The 14,694-nt window shown below is 38.9% G+C and overlaps 1 protein-coding gene across 1 annotated transcript; it reads left to right on the top strand.

Annotated features, from left to right (window-relative positions):
* Positions 1-509: 509 nt before the first annotated feature.
* On the top strand, positions 510-11,867 carry vkorc1l1 (vitamin K epoxide reductase complex, subunit 1-like 1). Its single transcript, XM_061740116.1, has 3 exons — positions 510-737; positions 5,809-5,918; positions 7,869-11,867. The coding sequence occupies exons 1-3, from the start codon at positions 547-549 to the stop codon at positions 8,093-8,095; spliced, it is 528 nt and encodes a 175-aa protein (XP_061596100.1). The 5' UTR covers positions 510-546; the 3' UTR covers positions 8,096-11,867.
* The last annotated feature ends 2,827 nt before the right edge of the window (positions 11,868-14,694 follow it).

A 14,694-nucleotide genomic window follows, 5' to 3' on the forward strand; every position in this document is an offset into this window, starting at 1 on the left:
GCCATGCATTAATAACTTGTGGCCACGCATTAATTATCTCGTGGCCACGAGATAATCAATGCGTGGCCACGGGATAATCAATGCCTGGCCACGCATTATGTATCTCGTGGATGGCATTATAACCTACTGTCTGGACTTCGTGGATGCAACTTCCTTGGTGGAGAGTATTGTCATGGCGAGTGTAGTAATAATATGTGACATTTGAAAAAAATTAAATAACTCGTGGCCACGCATTGATTATCTCGTGGCCACGCATTGATTATCTCGTGGCCACGAGATATTAACTCGTGGCCACAAGTTATTAATGCATGGCCACGCATTATTTAAATTTTTTTTCAAATGTCACCAGAGGGGCTCCATACTCTTCTGTACATTTATCCTCTCCCAATTTACGCCGTTTCGTTCTGCAGGGCGTTCATTTCACGCCCTCTTTTTGTCCCCTCCGGCTCGCCCTAGCCCGACGGAGTGGCGCGGGCTGACGCGTCTCCACGTCAGTCGGTCCGGCTCCTGCGTGTGTATGCGTGTCTCCAGCTAGGCCAGAGCGTGATGGCGGCGCCCGTCCTCAGAGTGTCCACCCCTCGCTGGGAGAGAATAGCCCGGCTGCTCGTCTGCCTGCTGGGGATAGTACTATCCCTGTACGCCTTTCACGTGGAGCGGGAGACGGGCCGGGACCCGAGCTACAGAGCCATGTGCGACCTGAGCAGCTCCATCAGCTGCTCCAAAGTCTTCAGCTCAAGGTAATTTGAATTGAAGAAGCGCCTTCTGGGGCTCAATGGAAGCTGCTGCTATTGTAGCAATCTGGGAAGGGGCTGTGCGGGTTCAACCGTGCTCCGTGTAACAGAGGAGCTTTAAAAAGGAGTATTTGTTTCTGTTTGGTGGCCGGAGCTAGTCATTTAATGAGCTATACAGCTATCTGGTAGCGAGGGAGCTAGCTGGCTATCAACAGAGAGACGTCAGCATTGTTAAACAACCACATTATTAACTGTCCCCAAATGCATCTTCCTGTTACTCATCTGGGAAACAGAGGTCTTGCTCTGAAGCATGCAGCTTGTGCAGTCTGGCTTATTTGTGAATGATTTAGTCTCTGATTGAAGACATTGGTGACCAAAACTGGGATTTCCTCTGGTTAAGATGGCTTAATGTGATGGATTAGGGGGTGTCATCAGATTTCATGCAAATGTCTTCAGCTATCAGACATTGCTGGCGACCTAAAGGGTCACAGAGGAGGCAGCTTGTCCCAGAGGTCAGTGGAGGGGACAGCCCTGCTCTGCTTTCTAGTCAGACATCCCAAACTTTGATTTATCTCTGGTGAGAGTAAATTTACCCAATAAAACGCATGTTATTGTTCAAATTGCACTTTCACAATATGATTGTGAATATATGATAATAAAGTACTCACAACCTCACTGGATTGCAGGCTGTCTTGGAGTTATTGCTAATTTGTTGACTGAGTGAACTCTCAGTCTCATCAGTCATGCACGAGTATTTAAAATCACACATGATGGAAACTGATTCCAGCATCTCATGTCATCAGTGGATGGAGTCATGTAGCTTTTCTCAAGTTTGTTGAATTACCTTTGAGGCTGGCAGCTTGTGCACGCTGTCTTATTTGTTGTGAATGATTTAGTCAGCTATTGAAGACATTGGTGACCAAAACTGGGATTTCCTCTGGTTAAGATGGCTTAATGTTGGCGGATTTGGGGGTACCTTAGCTGTCACGCAGCTGTCATCAGATTTCATGCAAATATCTATCAGACATTGCTGACTACTTAAAGGGTCACAGAAGGAGGCAGCGTGTCCCAGAGGTCAGTGGAGGGGACAGCCCTGGTCTGCTTTCTAGTCAGACATCCCAAACTTTGATTTATTTCTGTCGAGAGTTAATTTACCCAAGAAACAGCATGTTATTGTTCAGATTGCACTTTCACAAAACACTGCATTACTGTGGCCATTTAACTATTGATGATAAAGTATTGTAGGCTGTCTTGGAGTTATTGCCAATTTGTTGACTGAGTGGACTTTCACAGTCTTATCAGTCATGCACTGATGAGAGTACGGTATTTAAAATCACACATGATGGAAACTGATTCCAGCATCTGATGCCATCAGTGGATAGAGTCATGTAGCATTTTTCAAGTTTGTTGAATTACCTGTTTTGCATTATTGTTCCTTAAAGGTATTCTCATCAGTTAAAGGTGGAATTGATGAGAATGTCTTCCGCAGATCATGACTTTTTTTCTTTCTTTTTTAATTTGTGAACCTAAAGATACAAGGGTAATGGCTCGGATGCAGTTGCGGGTGGCAGGATGGAGTGAGAATTCTAAAACAAAGTCAAAATCACGCTGTTTTAGTGTATTTCAAAATTGCACCATACTCTTAAATGGGTACTGTTTAGTCTTTAACATCAGGTTCAAAGTTGAAAGCACATTGAGACATGCTATAGGATGTGAGTAGCTGTAAAGCAAAGATGTGAATATCTGAACCAACCTCCCGTCACTATGCTTCTGTTGCAGAAGTTTGAATTAGACATGAAAAACTTTGAAGGAGTGTGAAATATGAAGCAATTTAATGATTTACATGTATAGTATAATAGTACATGGAGTAATAGTACATGGAGTGTATCGACTGCAGGTTCTGTAGATTTGTCTGTCCTTCTGTCTTTAGGCTTCAGTCTCTGGGAGGTACTTATTGATCTTTTTTTTCAGTCATTAGTGTAGGAGTGCCCATGTAGGCAGGACTCGCCTCATTACATGTTATACGTGAGGGAGATAAAATGCACATACAGAATGTTAATAGCATTGTAATACTGATTGGTCCCGACTGTGTGAAGCAGTGAGTCATGTTAATTCTTGAACTTCCAAACTAAGCAAAACTTCAGCCTTTTTACCCAAAAAATAGTAGGAAGTGAAGTTTTTAAAAAACTTTGAATTTACCTTCTAATGAAATCCCAATTAAATGTATAAAAGTTAAATACAGAATCGTGAAAAACTCTTGACTCGCTAGTACTGAAAAATTTGGTGGGAAAATCTGAATCTGAATCTGAAATATTGGCGTCCAGGTGTTGTAGTCACTGTCATAAACTCTGTTTGAAATCAGTTGTCATTGCTTTTTAATATTTTCCATATCAATTATTTAAAAACTGGCTGCAGATTCCCCAGCGGTTTGTTGTCTTATTCTCTTCTGCACAAAACAAATATTTTGGCTCTTGCTCTGTTTGTAAGGCAAGGCAAGTGGCAAGTTTGTTTTTTTGTGTGTCACACACGCACACGCACACGCACACACACACACACACACACACAAATTCTGGTGTATATACAGTTTTAGAGTAAATGGACATTCAGTTTTATAAATAAGAACTTTACCTTCACTTTATTACTTAGGTCATGAATTGAGAATAAATACTGAGCTGCTAGGGCAGACAACTGTAAAACAAGAATATATATATATATATATATATATATATATATATTTATTTAAAAAAAATGTATGTATAAATCAGGTAGAAATTAAATTGCTAATGCTAATTGATAAAAAGTATTGGTTAGTTCAACATTTCCAGACACATTTAGGAGTAAAGCTAAGTGCACCAAGCCAAATGCTTCCTTTTTTTTCTCAATATTTCTGTAAAATTACTCATGTTTCAAACGTCACATGCAAGGGACTTCTCGCATTAATGCAGATGGTCTTCAGAGTCACAAGTGCACACGAGTGGACACGTTTTTTTTCCCTTTTTCATCCAAGGCACTGCCGTAACTAGATGCATTATGTTTTCACGTTGCCCTCCACATTCCTGGAAAGCAAATTCTTAGGAAGAAATTGTAGGAATTTCCTCCCTTGAGGCATAAATAGCCTTTTGGACTCAAAGATGAAGTGATTTATAAAGAGTTGATCAAAGGTATCATAGAGCTTGGGCCCATATTTCATATTTGATCAGATCATATTGGCTGTCCATGTTTAAAATGTTCTGACTGTATGGATGGCACAATGAAGTATTTGAACCATCTACATTACAGGATTTATTAGCATAAACATCCCATTACTGTTTCTCTAGTTGACTAACAAATAACATATTGTGCTCCATCAGATTTGGCTTTTTTGGGGTTAAATTTGTGGATGTATACAAGGATTTTCCTAAAGTTTATTTTTTCCAGACAAAATTCTGACTTCTTACCTTCAATCTGACAGTTTCGGCGGTTCTCCCGCCTTCCTCAGTGTCCAGAGTGTTGGGACACTCTGAGGAAGGCGGGAGAACCGCCGAAACTGTCAGATTGAAGGTAAGAAGTCGGAATTTTGTCTGGAAAAAAGAAACTTTAGGATATCTATCTGAAGACATAATGAACACAATAGAACTATACAAGGATTTTGTTTTTCAGAAAAGCAATATACAAGAAGAACAAGAACAGAAACAATAGAACGAGGGGTATCAAAGTTAAGCCAGACAGTTTTTTTCCCCCCAGTAGGGCTGGGCGATATGGACCAAAAGTCATATCTCGATATTTTCTAGCTGAATGGCGATACTCGATATATATCGATATTTTTTCTGTGCCATAATTGGGGTTTCCCCCAAAGCATTATAGAATAGCATCTCTGTTAGCTTCATTTTTTTTGTCAGTTTTAATACAATGCCTCGTGCCAAATGTCACACAGGTACCTTTATTAACAGAGGTCTGCACAATATCAAAATGTATAAAACAAATGAACTGCCTGCATATATAGAATAAAAATGCTTCTTGAATAAAATAAAACAAATATCCCTTTCCTGCATAACAATTAAATTAAAATACACTGTGCAACTAATACAATGTAGACAGTAACAGGCAGACTTTTCCACTGAGGTTGACAGTTGTGCAAAAAACAAAACATTTGTGCAAATCTCAAATAAAACATTCAAGTCAATTTGTCACAAAATAAGCTATATCAAAATCATTAAAAAATTAAATAAAAAATTATTTTTTTATTTTTTTTTAAATCGATATAAACGATATTGTCTCGTACCATATCGCGTTTGAAAATGTATCGATATATATTAAAATCTCGATATATCGCCCAGCCCTACCCCCAAGTATCATGTGGTAACTTGTTTTCCAACAAGTCCAGCATACAACATCTGTCTGATGTCACCTGATTTAAACGGAGACCTGACTGGTAGGTGCACTACTTAAAGGGGACCTATTATGAAAAACACATTTTCTCTTGCTTTAAATAATATATAAAGTGATCTCCCCTCAGCCTGCCAACTCAGAGAAGGAGGAAAGCCACCAAATTCTGCAGTGTCTGTACAGCCGCCCGGATGAGCCGTCCAGTGTGATGTGGATCTACGAGCCGTTCAGATTCTGCTCCCGCATCAGAGGCAACATAGGTTGCCTCTGATGCTTGAAACCACGGCCACAACTAACTCCGCCGGCCGGAGCTTCCGCCTTTTTTTCATAGCGGTGTACCTCATTATCATAGCCCCGCCCACTCAGAATCCCACATAGATAATGAGGTTAGAGAATGGGAAGATAAAGACATGGCTCAGAGGCTGAATTTCTAATTTATTTAGAAAAAAACAATCAAAAGCTTGTTTTTAAGACATTCAAGGCCTGTTTAAAATAGGTATTAGATGCCATAATAGGTCCCCTTTAAGCTCGCCGGATAACAAAAACTGGGAGGAATTTTTAAATCATAACATGAACTTCTATATTTTTATTTTTCATAATCCTGACTTATTCAGTCTGATTCACTGAGTTTTAATAGTATTTGGATATGATTTCTTGTTGTCTTGCTTTTAACTTTTTTTTCCTCCTGGCTGGTGCTCTTGTTCTGGTCTAGGTGGGGTCAAGGATTTGGACTCTTGGGCTCAATTTTTGGAAATGACAGTGCACTGAACCAACCCAACAGCATCTATGGGATTGTCTTTTATGCCTTTCAGCTCCTACTAGGTAAGGTGTTGGTTGAAGTAACCTTGGTTGGTACTGCAACTTCATAATCTCCCTAACCTTTGCTCTAGCATAGGCTGACTTTGGCTCTATGTCTTCTTGTGTCACAACTACTGTACATTTGGTCAAACCTGACTCGTGTATCATCCTGGTATCATGTTAACTGACCACATATAAAAGTGATTGTATAGTCAAATCGGCGGCTCATCCTGTTGAGCTGAATTTCTGCTGAGTTGGCAGAGATAAAACATTGCAGCTGTTCTATAGATTAACTTCAGTCTGACACAGTTTAATATGAACACTTAGGACAGATAGGAAAATGTCTCCTTGTGTGTGACTGGCTCCAACTTCTACATTTCTTCCTCCCCGCAGTTGCAGTCACATTCTCCTCCCCTCAGCACATTTATGATGCTGCTGACTCACCCAAGCTGGTTTGACATGTTTGCCTGCAGACCGGCCTGTAGGCTTGCCTGGCCACCTGGAGCTGGCACAGAACAAGAGGCTCTTTTAACCACAGCACATGCCAATTTGAGTAAAACAACAGCAGCCCAGTTAAACAAACTGCCACCGAAGCTCAGGATTTCCATATTTAAAGGCGACGCCAGTTTGTTTCAGGACTTTGATCATTCTCACGGCTTGACCAGAGCAACACTCGTGAGTAGGCATTAATCCTAAATGTGCACAGTCAGGCCTTTAATCGCTGATCAATGGCAGTGTACAGTTTGGGATTATTGTTGCAAAACATGAAATGAGTCCTATCAGTTGGGCATTTTCCCAGTACGCAGGACTTTTGAACAATTTGGGGATTTTGAAAATAGTTATGGGTTGCAGTATCAATGTGTTTCATGACAGTAGGTTTCCAGTGAAAATAACTGAGAAACTGTACAGATATACCGTATTTTCTGGACTATAAGCCGCTACTTTTTTCATAGGTTTTCAACCGTGCGGCTTATACAAAGGTGCGGCTATTCTGTGGATTTTTCTTCCACCGCTAGGGGGAGCGCTAACCGGAATTAGAATAAAAACTAAGACAAAATAAATGCAAAGAAGAATACGCTACTGGATTCTTTAGCAGATAGAAGTAGAAGCAGATTTCAAACAGATAAATAAATACCAGTTATTTTCTCTTGGTTCTGTCCCGTTTTAATCAGCAAAGTTGCTGCCGTGTTAAAAGACACTGTTAGGAAATTATCTATTTAGGTACAAACATGTACATTTACAGTTCAAAATCCTTCTGTACATGTAGTAAATATCGAATCTAACAACATAAATATCTGCAGCTTGCATATCTTTTTTTTTTTTATATAGAGCAGATGCGGCTTATATACAGGTGCGACTTATATATCTTTTTTTATTATTTTTTAAAAAAATAGAGCGGATGCGGCTTATATACAGTTGCGGCTTATAGTCCAGAAAATACGGTAGATTTAATTTATAAACACAGATCCTGATAAATTTCCTTCTGATTAATTATTGATATTAACAGTTTTTAGCTGCAGAATTGAGCATTGTGATGAGCCCTCATCCATGAGGTCTATCCATGTCCTCAGAATGACCCGCCAGTGTGACTCAGTGTACAGATTTATCAGAAACGGTTTAAACACCACATTGTATTTCAAAGTGAAGCTCTGGAAACTGACAGAAAGCATAAAATAAATACATTAAGCAAGGAATTAAAAAAATATATATATTGTTATAAAACTGAAATGGAACTAGAGAAACAGCGAGGAAACTCAGACCTCAGGTCTATGACTGCACCTCATGTGACAACAGAAGAATATGACCAGTCTGCTCAGCATTAAAGCTTAATGTCATCACGAGGAAGCACCTAATATAAAAAGAGAACTGTCTGAGCCTTAAAGTGCTGAAAAGGCCAGACTTGTCAGGTTGCTTGTGTTCTGAAAGGTTGTCTTTCTTCCTGGTCTAAACTGCAATTTGTATTTCTCGCCATAGGAATGACTGTGAGCGCAATGGCCGCCCTCTTTCTCATGACGACATCCATCTTGTCGGTGATGGGCTCGCTCTACCTGAGCTACATCCTCTACTTTGTCCTAAAGGACTTGTGCATCATCTGTGTCACCACATATGCGCTGAACTTCATTCTCTTTGTTCTCAACTACAAGCGACTGGTTTACTTGAACGAGGCCTGGAAGCAGCAGCTCCAGGACAAGCAGGACTAAGCTGTGGAGAACTGTGGAAAAAGAAAATACAACAACAAAAAAGAAATGTGACCTCTGAACATTTGACTTGCCACCAGAAGACCTTGCTTCCAAACAATGTTTATTCTGCTGTGTGTTCAAAAAGAAAAAAGAAAAAAAAATGAAGAAATTTAACTTAAATGTTGGGCCTGGCATCTCAATGTTGATTGCAAACACTGAAGGATTTGTAAGTGAAAGAAGATATTTTTCTCCCTTAATTTCTTTCTCCTCGTTTAACATACTTAAGGGGCTGGTTGTGTCTGTGTGAGTGTGTGTGCGTGAGTGTCTGTGTGTGTGTGTTTATTATTTTTCTGTGTGTGCGTTACCATGTTGGACGTAAGCTGAGGCCGAAGCCCACAAGGCACACTGATGGAGGACAGCTCTGAACAAAAAGGACTGCAGCATGGAAGAAGAAACAGGACATTTTTCAAATGATTAGAAAGCTCGTATTACTGCACAGCACATCTGCACTAAAGCTCCGAGCTAAATAACTAGTCCCAAAAGTTTGAAAAAAAAAAACCCAACAAAAAAACACTTATTTGGTTATCATACAGTTTGCAAACAAGGATCTATGGCAGGGCGAGAAGAGGACAATGAATAATTACCATTTGTAACGGACTAGTTTTTTTTTTTTTTTTTTCCCCATGTTTACACTTTATAATACATTTCATTTTGATGAGGACCACTAAAAATAAACATGGGACTTTGTGAGCTATGTGTAGATCAGTCAGACTGTTTGTTTTGCAATTCTGTATATAGCTGCTGAGCAATATCCCAGGCTAGATTGTGATATAGTGTTGACACGAAAAATGAAAACTAAAGAAAAAAACCGGAAGATTTAAAAGAAAAATAACAAACTCAACAGGAGGAAACAAGCATACATCTGGAATAAAAAGGCAAGCATGGTCACAGTTGGGTGGATAAGTCGGAAGATGAGCGCGGAGCGTCTTCTTTCCAATGGTCCTGGTCAGACTTGCAGTTCAGACTCTTGTGAATTTTTTTGGGAAGTGGTTGATTCATCTGAACCATTTTTTTTTTTTTTTTTTTAAAGAACTGCACTTTCTTTTCACCAACTTTGCTCATAGCCATCCTCACTTTTTTGTGTGTGAAAAGTATTCCTGACCACTACTCAAAGGGGATCCATTAAGACTTATGTGCCTAAAGGAGTATTAAGGTGATTTTTTTTTTTTTTTCTGTTTTTTTTTTTTTTGTGGGTGGGGAGGGTGATGACACTATTTTTTTGTCATTGTTACAGGTCCACGGCTTTATTTTTATTACCATAATTTTGTAAATGAAGATACCAGTGAAGTGTTTCCCCCTCCCTGATAGTCTCACGAGGTAGCGAAAGGCTGCTACACTGTGACTGTGCTTAAAGGTAGAGCGGTCCTGTGGCAGCGGAGCCCAGCGACTTGCTCCTGTGCTAATGTTTGTCTGGCGTTTCCATACATTTGATGTCAATTGAACTATAGAAGTGAACTTGTCGAGCTGAGTTCCACTGCGTTTGCAGGACTCGAACAAAACCTTTAACAAAATGATGCTTTTTTTGGGGTCTGATTGGTACAAGCAGTTTGGAGTATGGAGTAAGGTCCTCTAACAAAACTAAACCATGTGTTAAGCCATATGTGGGATTGTTGCTCTGGTATTTAAGATATCCAAGTTGATCTAACGTAGCGAGTTTTAAGTGTGGATAGACCACCTGTATGGAGAAAGCAAAAGCAGCTTGTGGACAAGTGACACATGGTCCATTTTCTCCTCTCCATCCAGACCCCTGTCATTAAAACGCACCCTGTCTGTCATCTGCATGGCATGCTATCTCTTGGCTTCAAGCATATGATGGCAATTTGACAATCTTACACTTTCAAGAGTCTTAGTAATAAATGTAACGGTGTCATTCATCTGTGGCAAACCAGCTTGTCTGTAGTCTCCACTCGCTTTTACATTTAAGAAGAATTCAGGTCCTTCTAGATGGTTATTGTAAAGGCTCAGGAGTGTCATAATACTGTTGAAGGTAACTGTTGAGGCAGTCATTTTTAGCAATGTGCTTCTGCTAATAAATGATGAAAATGTCAGTCTAGAAGATGAGATGACACCTTTTTGGGATTGTTCGTTCTTGCATGTTGTGATCCCTTTACTACTACTACAGTTCGTCATTGACCGTTTTCCAAGGTATCTTGTTTTACTCTTCAGTTTTCTTCTTGTAGTCCAGTCACCCATTCTTTCTGTGTTGGGAAATGGTCTCCTCATCCTTCACCCTCAAGACCTAATATACTGTTAAGCGTGTTAATAGAGCTGTCCTCTGCATTAAGGTGAATAATGTGAGCCAAATGACTAAATATAGACTTGAGTTTCTCTCCCACGATGCAACTTAGCTCAGTTAGTTTAATGCTCATGAACAAGTATGTTACGGTGGTGAATTGAATTAGTTTCCCAGTAAATACGTCTTTGCAACTGAACTTGTTTGCCATGCAGAAAATAATGAGAATCAACGGTTGTGTGGGAGAGGACGAGCTTTTAGTTTCCAGTTTTGTGCACATCATTGGCTGCAATATGGCAAAGCATTGTTAAACTCTTGTCCTCTGTAGACAAGAGGCACCTGTGACTGTGAACGTGACAGTTCTGATGTGTAGTGTTGCCTTGTCAAGCTGTTCTTTCCATCTCTATTCAGAATGAGTTTACCAACCACACTGTCTGGTTTCCTTTCGTAAGACAAGTCTTCTATGGATTCACTTGCACAGTCAAAGTGTGTTGTTTTTTTTTTGTGTTTTTTTTTTTTCCCTTTAGCAAAGTCAAAACGGACACAACTTACAAGTTTTTATGGGTCCAGAGAGTTTTGGCATAGAACTGACACGTCTAGGGTTGGACGGCTGCTCGTGATCCTGGTCATACACAAGTTAATTACACTAAGTTTGTGAGCTCGAGGAATGTTAAATAGGTACAAGCAGGATTGCTGCGTTGGTGCATCTGGTGTCAAAGAAAGTATAATTCATTCTAACAACATTCTCATCAACATTCATTTAGGCCCTGAGGTATAACTGCCATGTTAGTTGCATCACTAATGCCAACAAAAGTGCCTTCTGTTTGATCACTAGGCCTTGAGCCAAAGAAGAGCAACAGTAATAGCCTTGTAAAACGAAGAATGGTAACTGCAAAAAGGCACTTCTGCTTGCCTTCTTGAGGACAGAAATTGTGTAAATTGGTAATTCCCAAAGATTTAATATCCAAAAGCGGTGAAAAGGTCCATGCAGAAATTGCCAGATAAAATACCTAATCAAACCACTGGCTGCTCCCTTTTTTCATTCCCAAACTCCACTATATAATTTTCTATATTTTGTGTAGCTAGACTCGTTTGTTAGCTAAGAACACACTGTTGAAATAAGATTGTAATTTTTTTCTTCCCCCCATCATTAATCATGCTCATTAGCTGTTTAGACTGTTAACATTCTGGGTTATTTTAGTGAAAAAACGTTGAGGGGTTTGAGGGCTAGGAATCCATGTGTTGGCAAAAAAAAACAATTAAAATTCTTTTCGGAGGAAAACTCACTGGGTTTGCTTCTGTATTGCCAAATGTGTTTTAAAATGCTGTATTTTCTTACATGGAAAAGTGTTACATGAACAGTAGGAAGGTGTGTAAGAGAATTCTGTTGAGATCCAGCTAACGTGAAGGGAAAACTGTGGAAAAGGTTGACATGAGCAAATTTTTAACTGTGTCCTTGTCATGTGGAAATGATCTACCATTAAAACATTCCCTCTGAAACTGTCACTTTAAGTTCTTAAATTAGTGTCAAATATAGTGACTAAACTGGAATGTGCTCAATGCATCCTTCAGTTATTCTGCTACAATATGTTCACAGTACTAGGTGCTTTTATTAGGAGTTATTATGCAGTGTTAATTTTTTATTTTGTGTAATATTTGCAACAAAGTAGGTTTATTTTCTGCAGCCTGAAAGAAACTAGAAGTCACCGTTTTGAAATATGAAAAAAAGGATTGTATATTTAGAGCCATCGTGCTTCCATGTCTTCTTTCAGACCAGGATGAGGTTAATGGCCAAAATGAAATGCACATTTCATTGAAAGGCATTTAGAAGACACCTTAGTAAATGTTTAAGTAAAAAGCAGAAATCTGATAGCAGCAGCCCTGTATTTTCTCAGTGTTTCCCACAGACCTTTGCATGCTAGCACCTTTTATTAAGTCTGGAAAATGATTGGATGACCTCGATGTAAATACATCAGGTAATTTAATGGAGAATGAACAAGCACGGCTTGCTTTTTTCTTTTTCTTCGCTAACATGCAACAAGGTGAAGTGAATGCCCCGATATAGAACTAAAAAGTTTAGCATTTTGATTTTTTTTTTTTTTTAAATCAACAATAATTGTGACAATAGAAACCATTACATTGTCCTAAAACATAGTTACTGTAGATGTTAAAGGTTTTTAGTCACTGATTCTCCAAAATATAGTTACAGGATATAATACATTCATGTTGTAGATGTTAAAATATATTTTTATAACTTATCTTGTGCACAACTTGAATGTTTTTTTTAATGTGATTTTAGTAAAACTGTTTTTTAAGACTCCACTGTTGTTGCAGCTTAATGTGAAAAATTCTTAGTCAAACCCATGTATGTGTGTGTATACTTGGATATAGATGAGTCGCTGTGTTCGATAAATCAAGCTATGCTCTGGATAAACTAGATAGTTACTTTATTAATCCCGAGGGAAATTCAAAGTACTCAGCAGCTACATAGATGCGCAAAAAGGAGGTTAGTATCTAGACAAACAGAAAAACTTAGTAACACATAATAACATAATAGTGCAGCACATCAATGAAAGTGTAAACAGATTTTTGTACATAAAGAAACATAAAACTGGCATATTTGGTTTAAAAACAACCAACTTTCAAATTTTAACCAAAATAATGTTATTCAACATAATTCTATAAAACTATTGTTCTAATAAAAAAAAAATCTAGCCTATATGTAGGGAAGATTCATCATGTATCAAATAACCATCAAATTAAACTGTTTAATTTTTCCACTAAACTAAGTCCCAGCATACATGTATTTTGTAAAGTCAGAAGTATGTTTTTAGATTAGTTTCAACTTTATTGTCATTGTAAATATACATTACGAAGCAACAAAACACAGTTTTAGCAGGAGTAGGGTTCATTGAGCTGTAGGGAAAAGCAGTCCCTGAGTCTGTTAATGATGGTGCTGATGCTCCTGAAGCGCCTCCTGGGGGCAGGAGGTGCAACAGTCAATGGGCAGGGAGAGGGGGGTCCTTCAGAATGCCTTGAGCCTTCCTGACCAGGCTGGAGGTGTTGGGGGTCCAGGACAGGGCCTCTGAGATGTGGGTCCCCAAGAACTTCAATCTAAAGACATGTTCAACAGCGGTCCTTTTCTGCTTCTTGAAGTCCACAATAAGCTCCTTTGTCTTGCCAGTAGTAAGGAGCAGGTTATTGTCGGTGCACCATGTGGCCAGGTCCTGAACTTTCTCCCCGTAGGCAGCCTCATCGTTGTCATTAATCAGGTTAGACAGCATGGTGTCATCTGCAAAGTTAATGATGGAGTTGGTTCCGTGCACAGGTCTGCAGTAATGGTTGAAGAGGAATTGGCTCAACACGAGTCCTGTGGTAGGTTTGTGTTGAGTGTGATGGTAGAGAAGCAGGTGTGGCCTGACTTAACACGATGTTTCGTGGTCAAAAGCCCATAATCCTGCAGAGGGAGGCGTTTTTGGTAGGGAAATAGTAATAGTAATAATCTTCAAAAACTTGCATTACGAAGCAACCCCTTCAGCCTGACCAATACGGTGAAAAAACCCCAAACACATTTATTCATATCTATCTGACAACTGTCAAGCACGGCGGTGGAGGGCTCATGATTTGACTTATTTTGCTTCACATGATGTCATGTTTATGTTATGAATGAATTAATGAATCTTTATTTCGGTTTGTACACACTTTTTTTACAAAACAAGATGAAAAGGTAAAATAAACCTTTCTTTAGCCGAAAAGGTGTAGGCTGAAGGCGTAGCTTATAGTGCCTACCCTTTTTATCTTAAGATCAGCTTAAATATGAGACATTAGCATTACTCTGTGGAAACAAACAATGCATAAAGAAGACAAAAATAAATAAGACAAAATATAAAATTGACGTTTCACATTCTAGAATGTTTTTGATAATATACTTTATAATTATAGTGTTTTATATTTATTTACAATATTTTCTTTAAACATTTCCTTAAACTTGAAGATAGAACTGGACATTTTTAGGTCGTTGTCACAACTATTCCATATTTCTCTAGCCTTAATTGATGTACATCTCTTTTTAATATTTGTTCTTGCTGTCGTCATCTCAAACATGAGTTTCCCCCTCAGGTCATAGCGGGTTTCTTTTATCTGGAACAGGTCCTGAATGTAGTTTGGAAGTAGTTTCTGCTGGGCTTTAAAGGCAAATAGAACAGTTTTCCGCTCTGCTATATCATGGAATTTTAGAGTATTATATTTAATAAAGAGAGTATTTGTTGGTTTATAATAGTCAGATCTATGAATTATCCTTAAAGATCTTCTGTAATAGGAAAATAGA

This window comes from Cololabis saira, chromosome 14, assembly GCF_033807715.1.
Source record: "Cololabis saira isolate AMF1-May2022 chromosome 14, fColSai1.1, whole genome shotgun sequence".
Taxonomy (NCBI): domain Eukaryota; kingdom Metazoa; phylum Chordata; class Actinopteri; order Beloniformes; family Belonidae; genus Cololabis; species Cololabis saira.